General features: G+C 44.4%; 1 protein-coding gene across 1 annotated transcript in view; it reads left to right on the top strand.

Annotated features, from left to right (window-relative positions):
• The first annotated feature begins 6,070 nt into the window (after positions 1-6,070).
• The window catches only part of lrp1bb (low density lipoprotein receptor-related protein 1Bb), a 249,953-nt gene continuing 238,875 nt past the window's right edge, over positions 6,071-17,148 (top strand). The window contains exon 1 of the mRNA XM_013913504.1: positions 6,071-6,570. Coding sequence (XP_013768958.1) covers positions 6,480-6,570 — 91 coding nt within the window. The 5' untranslated portion in view covers positions 6,071-6,479. The remainder of the gene's footprint in view (positions 6,571-17,148) is intronic.

The following is a 17,148-nucleotide window of genomic DNA, read 5'->3' on the forward strand; positions in this document are numbered from 1 at the left end:
GTGTGTGTGTGTGTGTGTGTGTGTGTGTGTGTGTGTGTGTACACGTCTGTTGGCCTGTCGCCACAGCTTGTGCAAAGAAGCACCATGAAGTGGATCTGTCACTATGAGTTAGAGACACTGGATGGCTGCACACCAAGTTAAAAAAATAAAAACAAGCAAGCACAGGACACTTAGAGGAACTATCAGAGCCAAGCAAACAGACTGTGTATGTTCATGCTCGCTGAACAGATTGCCACTCTAGCAGTGTTTTTTGAAGTTGTGCGTTCTGTTTTTTGAGATACTACGAGCACCGGCCCACAAATTTCATTAACGCCTTCGGTAATTATGGCGGATCTAATCAGAAGCTGCCATATTTCTGCGGTTAATGGGCTCTGCGTGGAGGCTGTTGAGGTGAAGGGCTTTTTGAAAGGTCGGCTGACTCACCACTGCTGCTGACCCCCTTCAGCTCTACCTACCCACACCTCTTAAATCTCAATCAGCGATGGGAAGCGTGGCTATTCATTAGCTTGGTATCCAGCGGCTGTCTCTTTCATCTCGCCCCTTATGTCCTCAGCAACACACAACTGCTGCCCCTCCTTTTCCGATCCATCTTCCCGTTCCTCAGTAGCAACACTTGACGCGAACCCTCAGAGGTACGGGGGGTCGAACCGCTCGGAAACTGCTATTGTACTCCTCCAGCTCACGCAGACGCACACACCGCGACCTCCTTCCTACCGCCTCCCTATCTTCCTCCTCCATCACAATCCTTCGATGTCTTCCGACTCTGCACTCCCCTCTGTTTTTTTCTGCTCTGCTGCCAATCAGTGGAGCAGTTTGCACACAGCTACTTGTGGAAGGAGAGAGTGACAGTAAGAACGTGCAGGCGTGTGCACGTCTGTGTGTGCACGTGCACATGGGCTACAAAGCCTTCTGCTAAGCTGAGGGTGGTTCTCAGGCCCCCCCTCGAGGCAAGGCTGAGATGGAGTTCATTATTCAGTGGGAGTGGGTTCCAGCTGTGTGAAGAGAGAGATGGCGAGCTGCTCTGTCTGTGTTGTGGCTCCTCCAACCCTGCCGTCCACTGGGAACCAGCTGAAAATAATGCGAAGGAGACAGACTTCACTGTCACACACAGACAGCACTCGGGCATTTTTGCAAAAACAATTGGTCGACAGTGAAGGCCTTTCTTTCTTTTTTTAATAATGGGAGGTTTTATTTCTATTTTTATTTATATATAGGCCAACAATGAGCGTGCTTTTTCTTTTTAGTCAGTAATCATAAAGTTCTAAAATAGATTATCCACTGTGCTGAGCGAGACGCACAAATGTGGCAGCGTTCAAATAGGACTCCTGTGTATCCCTAGATGGCAGTAGTAAGTTAGACATCGGTGCGCTGCCTGCCGTGGAAAACAGAGCATCTTTAAATGTGTGTGAGCATGTGTCTGCTTGTTTGTTTTCCCTTGAGGTTGATAAAGTGTGTTGGTATAATTTCAAAAATAAATTTAAACAAAATCTAATAATAAGCCAAAGGAAAAAAAAACAAAAACAGGAGTATTTTCGAAACAGCTCCCATGCCCCGCCATCCTCGTCTTACAGGGCTGTGGTTTCTCCTTCACTCGTGAATGAATACAGATTGCAGGAGCCGTTTTTCAGTTCTCACACAAAGGGAATTAACTTGAAATTGCTTTGTTGAAACTGCTCCACAAACAGCTTAGTGCAACACCAGGAAATGGCATCACAGCAACTTTGGATTTGTGAGAATTAAACGTATGATGTTGCCCCCCCCCCCACCCCGAAGATGTGCATGAAATTGCATAGAGGGACAGTCAGCTTGTATGCAATAACACGTTAACTCACGTTAACATTTGCTGCTGAACAGCAGGCCATTTAGCAAAGGAACAAGCACCCGTATTTGGTGCAGGAAAAACAAGTGCATGCTATTGATTGAGTTATGGCTAACTGACTGTGACTGAGACTCAGTCGGATGGTGGTATATCCCACTGAAACACACATATGACAAAGGTGTGCGATCACAGACCGACTGCCCCGAGTGCAACAAAAGTGCAATTCACATTTACCTTTCCAGAAAAAATGCAAGTCATTTTCAGCATGATGAGAGTGCTGTGATTCATGCTGCACAATGGCCTGTCATCCCACTGCTTGATTAACAAGCACCGAGACCCCGGGGAGCACCTGTGTATCCTGGCAGAAGACTGCATTCACCCTCCACAACAAGACAGAACCGACCTCCGTTCAGTGCATTTCCTGCTTTTCCGACTAATAACTGTCAGAGGAAACAAAACGCCTGTCGTTACAGATTTGTCATCTGATCTCCTCATTCTCTAAAATCGCTTTTGACTTCTGAGCCGAATCTTGCGGTTGGGAGGACGCCGACGGTATGAGCTGAGGTAAAAACCACAATGGCAGCGATATTAGCCTGGTATTGAACCTGCAACTATAACGGGGTCAAAGTGGCTGCTAATTTTGGAGAATGGCACTGGCATCCAGAGCAAGAGTCACTAAGTGCTGCTGAACGCAGCCTGAGATCTGGCATGGCGAGCGTCAGTGCCATCACTCACGACAGTCAGTGAGAGGAGTTCCAAGGGCAAAACAGCCCACAGAGTGTCACTTCACACAGATGCACGACCCCGATGTCACACGGGCTGCAGGCTGTGCGACTATGTAGCTGCATGTCTGTGTGTACTTGTGACAGGCGGACAGGCTCCATCCAGTGCTCTATGTCAGGACCTGTACTGCAAGCGAATGACACGCTATGCATGAGTGGCCTATTAGGCTGCCCCGGCCTCTGCCATTCAGTAGTGCAACTGCCATGAGCTCTCGATTCCCTCTGACACATCTGCACTCGAGCCAAGCCTGCTGGACCACACTGAGCATTACTCCTGTCGACAGGCGCGTACCTCCTTTGTCTCAAATTTGCCACAATGGCATTACATTAAAGCTCGTGTGATTGTGCAGAGATGGTTGACTCTTTCTAATTAAGGGTAAAGGTGAGATGAAGAGGCAGGTAAGTACAGCATATTCCCAGCTAACACAGCTGTAGTGTTGGCGCATATGAATCATTCAGAGCACAAGTAGGGCACTTTATAGCCATCAGAAAAAGTTGAAGCCGCTCAGTCAAAATGTCACCACTGCGATTCCGAAAGAACGATGCAGTGCTCTCAGAAATGGAAGTAAACAAAAATCTTCCACAATTATTCATCCGTGTGTTTCTCTCTGTTTGGAAAACTGTGCAGTGCTAGCAGTGTGACTGTTTCACATTAATGTTAGTAATGCAACCATTTATTATCACGCTGGATTTTTAGCAGTGTGACGGGATGACTGAGTGAATAAAAATATGTTTTGATGTAACTTGCATTTGGAAAAAGAGAAAATGTGGAGACAGCTTTGCACTTTTTCTGTCTGCGCTGGGTCACAAGTAGGGATGGGTATCGTTTAGGTTTTATCCGATACCAGTACCAAACCGGTACTTTTGAAACGGTGCCGGTGCTCAAACGGTGCTCAAACCGGTGCTTAAAGAATGGAGAACACAAAATTGGTCCAAAAACCTCTCATGTTCAGCTGTTTTTTTGTAAAAAGATAACAATGTTAGCCTTTTCTGCAGCTATGGGGCATATATGGTATCACTCTTGGCTGGAAGCAGTGCTTAATCAATGGAAAAAACACTAACTTTGTCCAAAACCTCTCATGTTCAGCTGTTTCCCTCTTTTTCTTTGGTCATTTTAGCCTTTTTGGCCAGGGTGAAGGGAGCATCTGCCATCAAACAAGAAGACAGCCGCATGTAGCTACGACAGTGTTTGCTAGTTCACCTTACATGCATTAATGTAATAACGTGGTTAGCCTACTCAACGTAAACTACACACGAACAACATTAAGCTACTCACGCAGAGAAGAACGGCTGCTGCTGCATCATCATCCTCATCATTTCTGCTACACTGGCAGGGCTAGGGGCCAGGACTCTCCTCTTCGGGTTTTTGGGGGATGTTGCTAACTCCGGGTCCGATAACAGGCACCACACCCGCAGTAGATGTGCTCGGTGTGAGGTCTCGCAGCAAGCTATCAAATACGGCGCATTTCTGGGCTTTTAAAAAAACGCTATGCGTCGCCAGGTGTTTCATCAGATTCGAGGTGTTACCTCCTTTGACAGTATCACAGTATCAGCTTAAAGCACTTGTTGCTGCTAAGTTTGCATATTTTGCTGTGAAGTACAGCCAGACTTTGACCGCTTCGCCTTGGGCGTTTTTAATCTGTAGCTCTGCTCTAAAAGAACGTACGTACCTGGGCCCGCCTACTATCCTCGGAAACTTAAAATGATTGGCTAGAATCCAAAGTGTGTGACATTCAGGGAAAAAAAAGCACAGAAAAAAAGCACCGAAATGTGCGCTGCTTTTCGGTCTGGTTACTACCGTTTATGTCAGAACCGGTGCCATCATGGCACCGGATACCGGTACCCATCCCTAGTCACGAGCTAGGCTTCGTTAGCACTAGCCTTTACTGATTAGCATTGGAGCTGTTACCTGTGAATAGTGCATGCTCCTCACAGTGTTACACAACATGCAGTAAATGAATGAATATTACACAGTGAGGCGTTGTGGCTGCACTACAGTGTCTCGTGATCAGGCTGTGCTGTGTGGACGCTCTTCACCAAGCTCTTACTTACACAGCCAGATTTCTCCGAGCACTTTGAAGACTTATGTCCACGTCGGCTCATGCAAATAATGCTTTTAACATGATTTTTTCCAAGAAAGTTACTGAGCTCAGTGTTAAAAGGATCAGTTGCTGCATCTGCTTCTGTTAAAGCTTAGGCACACTACAATGAAGTACCTATGAGTACAATATGTGTACCCACTGCTGATATATTCTCACCGCCTACAACTAAATAAACTTCCTGTACTCCTTCAGTAAAACAGTGCCACCTTTGCACCTGATTCTGGGTTTGTCCTGATTTGTGCTTCATTCAGTGGTCTTTCTTTCTCCCACCACCACTTCTCCACGATGCCACACCACCCCGCTCCTCTGAAATCCCCCACAGTCAGCTCAGATGCAGCATCCATACCAAACAACAGGAGCAGAAATTCTGCGACTCCTGCCAGTATACCAGCAGACAGCAGCAAGGTGGATAAAATCACCTCCTCACTTAACATTTAGTCTCATGAACAAATCTAAAAGATATTTAAAAACCATACAGCTATCCTCTCAAGCTTATTATCACCAGCTTCTTTCAGCAAAGACTGGAGCGGTTCGACCTACTGTAGTTCACACACTGCAGTTTTCCCGTTCATTGCATCTCTTTCATCATTATTATTTTTTAATTCTAGAGAAACTTGAAAGGAGAACAAATAAAGATTTTGAAAACAGGTATTGCTCTTTGGGACTTCCTAACCTTGTAGGAGCTAAAATAAGAACTACCTGCACATTTGCATACTTTAGAGTTGAAACAAACTTCCTCCAAAATTTCCATCATTAGCCTGTCAGCCTGAATACAAGGAGAGGAGCCCGTTCTCACTCCCGAGGCGTAACATCCCGACGTGTTGAGGAGAGAGGACAGGATAGGTGTGGGAGACTGCAGTGTCTGACCTAATGGAGGTTCGGTCAGTTCATTGTGAAAAACAAAGAACACATAAAATCACATGAACACAGAAAGTTTGGTAGCTATTCTTCACACAGCCTTGCTTTTACTAAGCATCAGTCTCCATGCATGCCTGGAATATGTCACACATTCCTGTTAACATGCATCACATTGGTCCCAAATTCGAGGACCAGCAGAGAGTTCCCTTCTGACATTAAGCCGGAGTAAGTCCTGAATCACTGTGATATACAGTAACGAGGTGCCTGTGCTTTGGATCTATGCTAAACAACACCTCACTGCAGTGGTCTCTTCAGAGCTTTTTGTTTTAGCTGTGTCTGTGCAGTCACTCTGGATGCTTCACCTGAGAAAGGCTCTTATTTCTTCTTAGTCATGCACCTTTTTCCCCCTGGATGTGCTTTTGCATAACTCTGTATTTGCAGTGAAGTCACTGGTCTGACGAGATTGCTCACATCTCATCCTACATCCTCTGACTTTTTCTTCTTTTTAAGGACCCCCTCTGCACCCCTGGACCTCAGGCTGACACCCACCCACTCCACTGACTGCACAGCGAACGGATTTGATTAATTTCAGGCGAGCTGCGCCACCTTGACGGCATTTAATCACTGAGAAAAGACAGGAAACGTACTCATTCCTTATCCTCCTGCTCTCCCACCCCGCCTCTCCTGTCCTCTCCTCTCTCCTGCCGTCTCCGGTGCGTCTGTTCGCTCTGAAAAGCGGCGGTGTGCGTTTGTGGAGGAGCCGGAGGAGCGCTGCACTGTTCTGCGCACTGGTTCCGCTGGACATCACCGAATAACGGCGCTCGACAACCGGGTGGTGGTGGAGGGGGAGACTGGACCCGGACCCGGAGCAGGAGCAGGAGAAGCACCGTGGCTCTTTACAGCCCGCTCTCCGAAAACATGTCGGAGTTTTTTCTACTCGCCTTTCTAGCCCTGTTCTCGGGATTATTTCCGTGCGCCGAGCCCTCGACGGTGTCGGACGAGGAGAAAGGTAAGGAGCCACCGGGCCGCCGGGAATGCGCAGTCCGGTGAAACTTGGCAGCGCGGGCCGCCTTTAGTGCAGTGTGGGCGCCGTGACGGGCAGCAGCAGCTGGATGTGAATGTGTTTCTGAACGATGGAGAGTTGATGGTCGGTGGCATACCTCACTAAGTCCGCTCGTCTCTGTGTGTTGTAATTGAGGATGTTTCACTGTAATGCCCCCCCAGCTGTTGGACCACAAATAACGATACCACCTGTGCGGTGACCCCCCGAGCGTGTGTGTTGCACCGCTTTCCCGCGTGGGCATTTTCAGGAACCTTCCCGTGGATATACCGGGATAGACTCGGCGGCTCTGACTGCAGGTGCGTAGCAGTGCTATCCTCCAATGCAGCAGGTGACCAGAGCCGAGCCCGGTGCCGGAGTGCGTGCTGTCTCTCCGGTATACCTGTGCCGTGCGGACGCGCGGACGCGCGGCTCCGTGCTCGGGTAATGTCGGGAATCATTTTAGGTGAATCTGAATTCCGCCACACAGGCTCGGGGAAATCTAAAAATCCGAGTCACAGAGCAGGATCCCCGAGAGGAACGAAGCTTCACCGAGCAGGCACTGCCAGGATTTTATCGAGTTAAAGCGCATATTAGGCTCGTGCTATTTGTTAAACAGCTGCATTCATAGACAGGGATTTATTAAGAGTATGCAAGGACGGAGACTTTCTGAAAACCCAAAGGAGGTTATCTTTTTAATTACACAAAATATTTGTGATTTAGTAGTTTGCATGTATTATTGTAGGGTCTACCTTACAGTATAAAATAAAACTGGATTGAAGTAGTTATCCTTATAGTCAAACATCAACTTTTACTGTGAACCTTTCAAAACTCCCATTTCAGTACTTACATGTTGAGTCAGGGGCTGATTGCATTAATCGTCCCCCAAAGACAAACTGTGGTAAGTGTAACATGCAGTTGTAAGGAACATGTTTGCATGCCCATCGATTTGTTGTCAGTGGACATGATTGCTTCATAGTTCTCCCACTTTCTGTTCCCCAGCAGACACATCTTTGTCAGGGCTGCTTTGCTTGTTGTGAGACCTTCACGAAGGAGACTCATGAGCCTGCCTTCCAAACACTGTAAATCACCAAAACCAACAAAAAACCAGCTACCTTTCTCTGCCTCCTGCTCTGTGAGGGTGGAGGTGGAGGTGTGGCTTGAATCAGAGTAAAAACAGGTATCATAATGGCTCATCGAGCTGCTATAACAGTATTTAGAAGGACAGCAGATAGGATGGGGCGGACTCACAGACACAAAGGTTCCAAATTTACTTTCAGAGAAATCCGAGTTGGAAAGTTGGACCCTGTATCTCTGTGTGCTGTCCTGCTCCATTTGTACCCAGGATAAATGGGAGCTCTTGTAGCTGTGTCTAAATGGACGGTAATGATAATAGCGTTTCATTTTTCTTTCAACACCAAAGCTGGTTTTTATCCTAATTAGTCTGAAATTAATTTGCTTTGTGGTAGCAGCGTTGTTACTTTGAATGCCAAGTAGTGAGCCCGTGGTTTTCTCTGCATGAATAAAAGGCATTTCCAGAATCATTCCTGCAATGGCACGGGCTCTTTGAAATGCTTCCACCTTGTTTTTCCCCTTTTATCGCTCGCGCCCATCTAACATTGAGCAGACTGACCTGATCGGCTGGTGTGGCAGTACGCTGCTCATCTAACAAAAGGACAGGCTTGGAAATTTGGACACACCACAGCACTACCTGTTTATTTAATTTCTAAAAAAAACCCAAAAACTGGATGCCATGCACTGACCTCAGCACCAGATAAGCATCACCAGCCGCAAACAGCTCAAGGTTGTTTGTAACGTATACCCTATTTAAGAGACGATAGTATAGTGCAAGGCACATCCACTAATACGAGGGAGGCTGCCTTTAGAGGCTAATTAAGTGAGATAGCCAGATACCATCGCAGAAGTGTATGTAAGTGCCCGTGTGTGTGTGTGTGCAAAGGCAAGCACCAGAATCACGATGAGGGAGAAGTCATTCAGCGTCTGCATTATGTGCAGCTCGTTGGCCAGCAGAGATAAGGACTTTGTAGATTTTCTCAGTTGTGAGCTCCTGAAATGTTACTGTCTAAACACTCATCATTGGACAATAAAGACATAAAACGTGTGACCAGGATGAATATAGTGCTGGAGGGCACACTGTAAGAAATGCAAGATAATTCTAACATTTTTGGACCATTTGAGAAACAAAAGCATGTCTTCGGCATCCTTTTAAGTAGGTTCTCATTATTAAATCATTGTAATATATTTTTATTTATTCAGAAAAATTTTCTTCCTTCTTGTACATTTTAAAATATTGCTGCAACTATGAATATACAAACTTATGCTTCAGTATATTTCTTACTTTTTAACTTTTAGTGTTTAATGACTCTAATTCTACTGAACTGTTAAAGCCACAGCGTGCTGCATCAACTGTGCAGGCAGGCGCAGCTTTTGTCAGGCTGACGGGTCGATACGAACAGCGAATGACTCAGAAACGAAGCTGAAAGCCTGTAAAGCTCCTCTCATCTTTTCTGTATACATGTGAGACTGATAGTCATCGCTCCAAAATGCTGAACTGTTTTCACCTCCACTGCCTGAGGTGACTCTCAGGGAGCATCGTGGGCTTAAGATGATGAGACAAAGTTCCTGACTCTGAAGTGCTGAAGCAGGCAGAAGTGGCCAGTATTAGCACCACGATCATGACAGCTCAGCTGAGATGGTTAAGGTACGAGAAGGCACAAGAAAGTCTGCCAAAGAGGACCGCGTACGGCAAGAGCGCCAAAAGAGGAGGCTGATGTTAGCACTGCTACCTGCAGTTGTTACCGAAACGTTTTCACGTCGAATTGCACGACTCGTTTCGAACTGCTCTGCTAGACCTCGCAGGATTATGCAGAGGCCATTTGCTAAACCACACAAACATATCAGTAACCTCAGGAATCTGCTCCTGCTCAGGCACAAATCGAAGCAGAGGAAGGCTCCAGGACTGATTAGCAATTCCAGAGTTCACAAAAATAAACTTGAGACTGAAAGTGTGATGTACAAACTTTATCTGTAACTGTGCTAACAAAAACAGGCGGGGAGGAGAACATGAGTGCAAAAAGCAACCTTGCAGGAGGGAACAGTTTAATATTGTACATTCACACATGAAGGTGGGCAGACAGGTACACGTGGCGAGGATGGCAGCACATCTCAGAAGCAGAAATGACGGAGGCCAACCTGAAGGGGCTGATTTGGCTGTAGCGGCAGGAGCGACTGTGACAGGAAGCCGAGGGTTAAATAATGTAGGGTTACAGGAACTGTTTGAAAAATGTCCGCCCTGCTTAATGTCGCCTTTGTACCCTTACTCATTCAACAGACAGCTAGGACACAGTAAACTGTGAGTGGACTTTATAAATGGATATTATGTAAATCACTTGGTTTTAGCACCTTTAAACAAACAAACAAAATAAACAGACATGTTCCATGTTCTCGTTGGCGTTCTGGAAGCTGGTGTTACATGAAGATCAGGGTGTTGTTTTTAGGGGAGAAATATTAGATAGCGACTAGCAGGTGACCTTCAAAGGTTGGACCGAATTCTGTTTTCATAGCTGCTTTACGTCTTTTTCTGGAAACCATTAACACTAGAAGAGGCCTCCAGCTGCGAGGGCGCCTTTGTAGCTCAATTTTCTGTCCACATCCTGTTTTGACAAGGCAGCAAAAGCGTGCAGCTCAGCAAGCGGGGATCTTAAGGACTGAAATAACCTGCAATCACCTGACTGCTCTGATGATTTAAGAAATCATACTGGTAAAAACATAAACACAGACGCAGTGTGCCGTCGAATGCATTAGCCTGCGCTCTGTTAGCCAGGAGACATTTGTGAAGTGGTTACTGGCTGCTGCTGTTGTTGGCATCCATGAGTTGTGCTTCAGGTGCTTTTTGTTAAGTATTGCTTCATAAGTTTGTCTTGGCTAGAAAACCAGACAAGTTGTCAGAAAAAGCCTGTCAGCTCGTTACGTCTGCGGAAGGTCAGATGCAGGTATATATGAGCACTTCTTCGAAACCTCTGTATTTTCTTTTTCCTCCCAGAAGTCCTCTAAACATCATAGTCGTGGCAGGATTTCTGAGGTTTGTTTCAGGCAAGTGCTTAGACTGCACTTTTGCAGGGTGGCATTCAGTCTTTTATGAGCTATGTAAAGACATTGAAACAGCTGACACATCTATCTGGTGATGTGAGCTAAGTGCTGCTGTCATTGAGCTCTTACATCTATCTCAGGGCAGAGGTGAAGCATGGCCTCGAGCTACAGTCGAATTCAGTGATCCGGCCCCGCACGCCTCGTATGGAACACAGTTATTGAAGGAAGCTGTTAGATTTTTGCTCGTGTCACCTTTAATATCAGCTCTCACAGTCTTAATGGGCTACAATTGAATAAGTAATGCAGTGGGCTCAGGTTGTGGAAGCCACTGGCTGTAAATTGACTTGTAGCATTGATTATCAATGGGAGGAGGAGCTAGATTTCTGACCCACATGATCTGTTTTGGTTAATGTTCTGGGAAGACTTAATTATGTGGGTGGCATGGGGTTTGATATTAGATTTTTCCAAAATGTTACATAATTTAAAAGGTGAATATTGAATCAGCAAGTTTGTCTTTAGAGAAATCCCCTGATGCTGGCGTTGAATCTAAGAACTTAACTCAGCTGTATACAGATACGGTTCCTCTTATAAAAAACTTCTGAATGAATTATTAATGCAGGAAAGCATTACTGCTTTATTGCCAAATATGCTAATGAAAGTAGGGCTCATATGAGCAGTAGTGGGATACGCTGCTGCTCTCATAAGTCGAGTTAAGTATGAGGTCATCAGTAGGTGACAGACACGATAGAACACATCATAAAATGAAATGTAAGGGTGAGGTAATGTACTTTTAACATGGAAAAAAAATCTATGCACCAATGAGACCATCTGCTAAAATGAACAATGAAACAGGGATGTGTAGCTTTGACTATCTGTATAGTAAAGGTTAGAGTTAGTATGCAGCTGAGTGTGGAGCTCAAGGTCTGAGTTAAGCAAACGTCTTTCTTGAGGTATCCTAAGGGGTGAAAAGTGCCTCCATCGCAGGCTAAAAGTATGTCTGTCAGTTTGAAAGGGTGAACAGCTAGCTGGATGGAGGCAGCACCCTGAGGAGATACAATTGTGTGCTCAGCATGTACAGACGTTCAATGCAGCAGCGGTGGATTCTTACGCTGTAAATCATACTGTTGCCATCATCGAGTTCCTCCATTATGTCTACACGGGCCTACAGGAACCACGGCGTGCTTTGTTCCTTTGACATCATTTGGCAAAATGCATGAAAAAACGAGTGCATGAGACAAACCTTTCCCTCAGTGCTGAGATATAACTGGGACCTTTTACTACAGAGGATGTATGTGGAGCGCTGCTCAGATATGACGGAGGAAAGACCCGTCAGCATCACTAGCTCAACCCGACACTTGACAGGCTGATATTATTGTTACTGATTTGTGTTTAGATAAAAACAACGCTCTCGGATTCACTATTGGCATGCTGTTAGCTAACAGCTATATATTGCACACATGTATCCAGAAATGACAAATTGAGACAGAAAATGTTCTTAGTATTACAAACTATTTAAGATGATGTTGAACTATTTTATTTTTTGGATGTTTGAGGTCTTACAGACGAGAGCATTCACCATGTATGGAGAGCTATGTCACTGTTGGTTACAGATGTTGGCATATTTGTGGTACAATCTTTTCTGAATTATTAAATTGTAATATGAATAATTAATAATATGATCTCCTGGTTAACAAACGCTTCAACAAGATTTACGATTTGATTTATCACTGTACCTGGGCAGAGAATACTTCTTTTTCATGTTAATACCATTTAAGACATTAACAGACTCAGCATGTCACCAGAACTGCTATTTACAGTATGTTTCGATACCAAAATTAAATTTTTTTTAGTATCTTTTAGTACTGTGGATACATGAAAGCATGTACAGAGTAGGTTTGTCAAAAAAAAAATTTGACTGAAATATTATATTTATTCTAAAAATGATAAATCATTATCAGATATGAAATTCATTTGTAACAGCACCGAATTACTGAACAAATTATGTTTTCTTTAATATATTAGTGTCATTTATATTATTTCAATTAAAAACTGAACTGAAACATTTATTTGGATTTACTGAAAAAGTCAAGTAGTTCTATCCAACTGTGTTAAGTAACAAACTTTAGTGCAAAAAATGTCTAATTTTGTGAGGTAAAGACCTACAATAATACATAGAAACCCCAGCAATCAGACGACCCCCTATGAGCAGCACTTTGGACAGTGGGAAGGAAAAACTCACCTTTAACAGGAAGGAACCTCCGGCAGAACCAGGCTCAGGGAGGGGCGGGGCCACCTGCTGTGATTGGATGGGAGTGAGGGGAAGGAGAAAAGAGCCAAAGATTAAAATAACTCAGAATTAAATGACTGAGTGGAAAGAGGTGAGAGAACTCCTGTGAAATTCACGGTTTTACTCTAAAATGTTGAAATTACTAAACAAAGAGGTATTGAATTGACTTACAAAAACACAGTATTTCATTGAAATACCAGACATGACTCAAGTAATCTTAAAAAATTGATTTGTTTGATGAGTACACTAAAGAGGAATATTTAAAACCAACAATATATTTCATTATTTCATTTCATTTTCTCTGAGTCAGTTCAATGTTTTAGTAAAAGTTAAACAAGCGTCAGACAGTTTCTTTAGAGTTACTTAACACAGTTGTGTGGAAGCCTTGACATTTTTTTAAAGTTAAAATAAAAAACAACATTTCTTCTCACATCACTGCTGCATGCAGGCAGGTGAGCAGCCCCTCCCCTCACTAGCAGCTGAACACGTGAAGAGTGGTGCAGCAACACGAGGTCGGTAAAGCTCCCGTTTCAACTGCACCAAAATATTGAACAGTTGTAATAAATGTTAACCTGGGTGGTACATGCCAGGTACGCGATGGCTGTTTCAGCCATCTGTTTAATCAAGGAGCTAGCATTACGATGCTAGCGTTGAAGCTACTCAGCTGACCACTAGACAGAAACAGTGGCAGGTTACCTTAGCAGCTCCATCAGTGCCGAACCAGGACAAATGGCTGTAGATGAATACATTTACCCAGACCAGTATTATTATAATCATTATTTTTAGAACGGCTGATTAACTTTCATGGTTTTGAAAATAGTACTGAATATTTTCCGGGTGTCGGTATCAAGTTTGGATCCTACTTTCGTGACGACTCTGGAATAGACCGAAGAACAGTGCTTCACCGTGTCTTAAAAAAATGTTCTGCACAAAGAATTTATTTCACACACAGAAAAAGAAATCTGGAAAAAGGGTCAACACCAGTACTTCCGACCAATCTGTCGGTCAGTAGAGTTGGTGTCGAGCTCGTCGAGCTCGGCGAGTGGCAGCGGTGGCGGCCAGAGGACCAGAGAGAGGGCTGCTGAGGCCTGGCTGGGGACTCTCTCTCCCAGCTGCCACCTGGCACAGGCCGAAGGCTCAGGGCCCCATCATGCAGACTTGGCTCAGAAAACCAGAACAGGGGAGGGATTCATCCATCCCCCAACAAGCTTCATTCAGCAGACAAACCTAAGGCCAGTTGGTGATGCTGCGCTGTGTCCTCCTTAAAAGAGAAATTGGCACATAGAGTAATTAAGAAATATTGAACCACTGAGGTGTTTCATTTTATACCTCTGCAATAATCCATATTTCTCCTTTATGGCTTAAAACATAAAATGCTTATGCAGAAACGGCTAACCAGATGATATTTTGTCTTTTGCCTGATTTGTTTTTCAGTCATTTTCACAACCCATTGCCTTAAAGACCTGTAGCATAGCCATTAATGAATACGGAGAATTAAATGATCTTTAGTGACGATCCAGGACAGTGCACAGTGTGAGACATTTACATAGGGCACCCGCTATTTATGGTTTCTTGATTAGCGTACGAGCTCAGCAAAGGCAAACACACACACACACCAACATGCCAGCACTCGGAGAAGCACATGCATATACACAAATTAAGCCTTTCTACAATGAATGTCTATGCCCTGTCTGTGTTGTGGCTGCCTTTCCTGGCAGAGCTCACTGTGCTTCAATCCAGTTAGATGGAGGATAGAAAAGGAAATTATTGGCGTCGTTTTCACGCCTGTGTGCAAAGCCGTGAGTGGCTACATCAAATGTGCAGCCGGTAAAAATCGTGGGCCTGCATTTAGGACATGTACAAGTCAGATTTTTTCCCTGTCGGTTTGGCGTGTATGTCCAAGCTCTGCACTCCACCGAAAGAGCTTTTTGGGACTAAAATATTTGCGAGATTGCCACAAAGTGTGAATAATTTAATGCACTTTAATGGCACGGAGCACGAATTGAAAATCCAAGATAAAACAGTGCTGCTGCCCCTACCTCCACCTGCAGCACGAGTCGGTGTCTCTCTACAGCTGTGATGCTGTTGGCCCGCAAGGATTGAGTTCAGTTTTGTGGCAGCACTATCACTGAGTTACTTTGTGTTAAAATTAGATTGCCAAATGCATCACCACCAGCTGTCATCAATCTGATTCAGTATGATCCCCTAACATGCTTCCGAGTTGCTATTGATCTCTGGTCTCTGGCACCCTCCTTTCTCTCACAGCGTTGGATTGGGAGACCTATTAACTGCGCTCCCATCAATCACAGTTCACCCATGTTTGTTTGTAGAAGTCTTTGATACGATTAGAGGAGTGCTCTCGAGCTCATGCAGGGTGTTTTTTTCCATTTCCATTTCTTGTGTCAGCTGGTTTGAGATGCACGCAGTCACTCCCTCCCTGCTCTAGTGATGTGTCTCACTGCTCCGGTGCAGAGACCAGAGATTAAGCACTTGGGCCTCAAACATGTCGGCTGTCACAGGTATCTCTCGCTGCTCAGTGCCTGATAAGGGCCACTTGTTTCTGAAACAGTCAATGCCAAGAACAAAACCCAAGAGAAATAAAAACCCTTCTGGACTTACTGAGATTTAATATGTTTCTCTTAGAAAGCACGTTCCCGTGATTGCTTCTGTGGCCTTGTTCACGTCAACAATTGAAGTTTAGTGCAAACATTTTTTTTTTCCTGAAAAATAATTGGATTTTTTTTGCTGATAGCTTTTAGATTTATCACACCTTTCTGTTTCATGTTAGCTTTGCCTGATTTTACATGCATACGGTGCAAAAACCTGCAGTTTTTAATAAGTTATGTCACGCTAAGTGTTTTACCAACAGTCTGCATGAGAAATTTAAGACAAAGAACGAGAAGCTGTGAAATTGTTTGGAAATGATTTTGTGAAGAATGCACTTCTTTTTTAAGTTTTTACCAAGGACAAGAAAACACAGTCGTGAATAATCATCAAACCAGGAGAGATATCAGGCACGCTCTCACAGCCTTTAAAATGATTGAAGTATTCTCTCGATCCTTAGGATGTGGGTTGTGTCAGTACGAACGTCTGTGATATAGTAAAGAAATTTTGTCCACAGATGACGATAAATAATCGTTAAAATTTGCTTTTGTTTCAAGATGTTAAACATGCACAGAGCTTGAGCTGAACACATCAACGCACATTAGCACATTACTCAAGAAGCAGAGAAACAAAAACCAGCTCTGTCATACGATAACAAAGGCAATCGCACTCACACGTCTTATTCACACCTAGAATCAGTTCAGGGACTCTGCTCCACCAAACCTTTTAAATGTGGACCTGGTAGGAAATGATAACCACTTTCAAAATGACAATCATCCAGACTTCAAACAAAAAGAACCAGGAGCTAAGTTCATGTTTTATGACCGAGTGAAATCAGATTTAAATGAGAAGAACTAAGAAATAAACGTGTTTGTGTAGAAAACGTGTGTGAGTGTGTTGATGATGGAGCATTAAAAAGGTGGAATTCATCATGTCAGAGGAGGCGACTGGAGAAACATTATGTTGGTGTCGTGGTCATGACACGAAGTAATAAACCCTTTGCTTTGTTAGAGTCACAGAGGTTGCTGAGGGGGGGCCATGACCTCTGTTGTATTCTGCGATTGTGAAGAAACTGGTGCTTTGTAGTGTGTTATTTCCCCGTCCTCTGTATCATCCTGTCTTCCTTCTCTCACCCCAACCAATCACAGCAGATGGTCCCGCCCCTCCCTGAGCCTGGTTCTGCCGGAGGTTTCTTCCTGTTAAAAGGGAGTTTTTCCTTCCCACTGTCGCCAAAGTGCTGCTCATAGGGGGTCATATGATTGTTGGGTTTTTCTCTGCGCTATATAAATAAAATTGAATTGAATTGAATCACACGTTAAGTACGTGAAGACGAAGAAGCGTCTCATAGAATCGGAGACAGGATGGCCCTGTCCCACAGACACAGTGTAGCGTGTTAGCAGCTTTAACTACCTTGGGATTAGCATAGACAGTGGGTTGACTTTCAGCAAATACACACAAACCATCCAAAAACGTCCCGCAGCAGGTCTACCTCTGCCTCCGAAGCTTTTATATCTCGCACTCCTGTCCTCCTCACCTCGTGTGTCCTG

The sequence above is a fragment of the Pundamilia nyererei genome, unplaced genomic scaffold (assembly GCF_000239375.1).
Source record: "Pundamilia nyererei isolate P.nyererei 1_Seehausen unplaced genomic scaffold, PunNye1.0 scaffold00135, whole genome shotgun sequence".
In the NCBI taxonomy this organism is placed as follows: Eukaryota; Metazoa; Chordata; class Actinopteri; order Cichliformes; family Cichlidae; genus Pundamilia; species Pundamilia nyererei.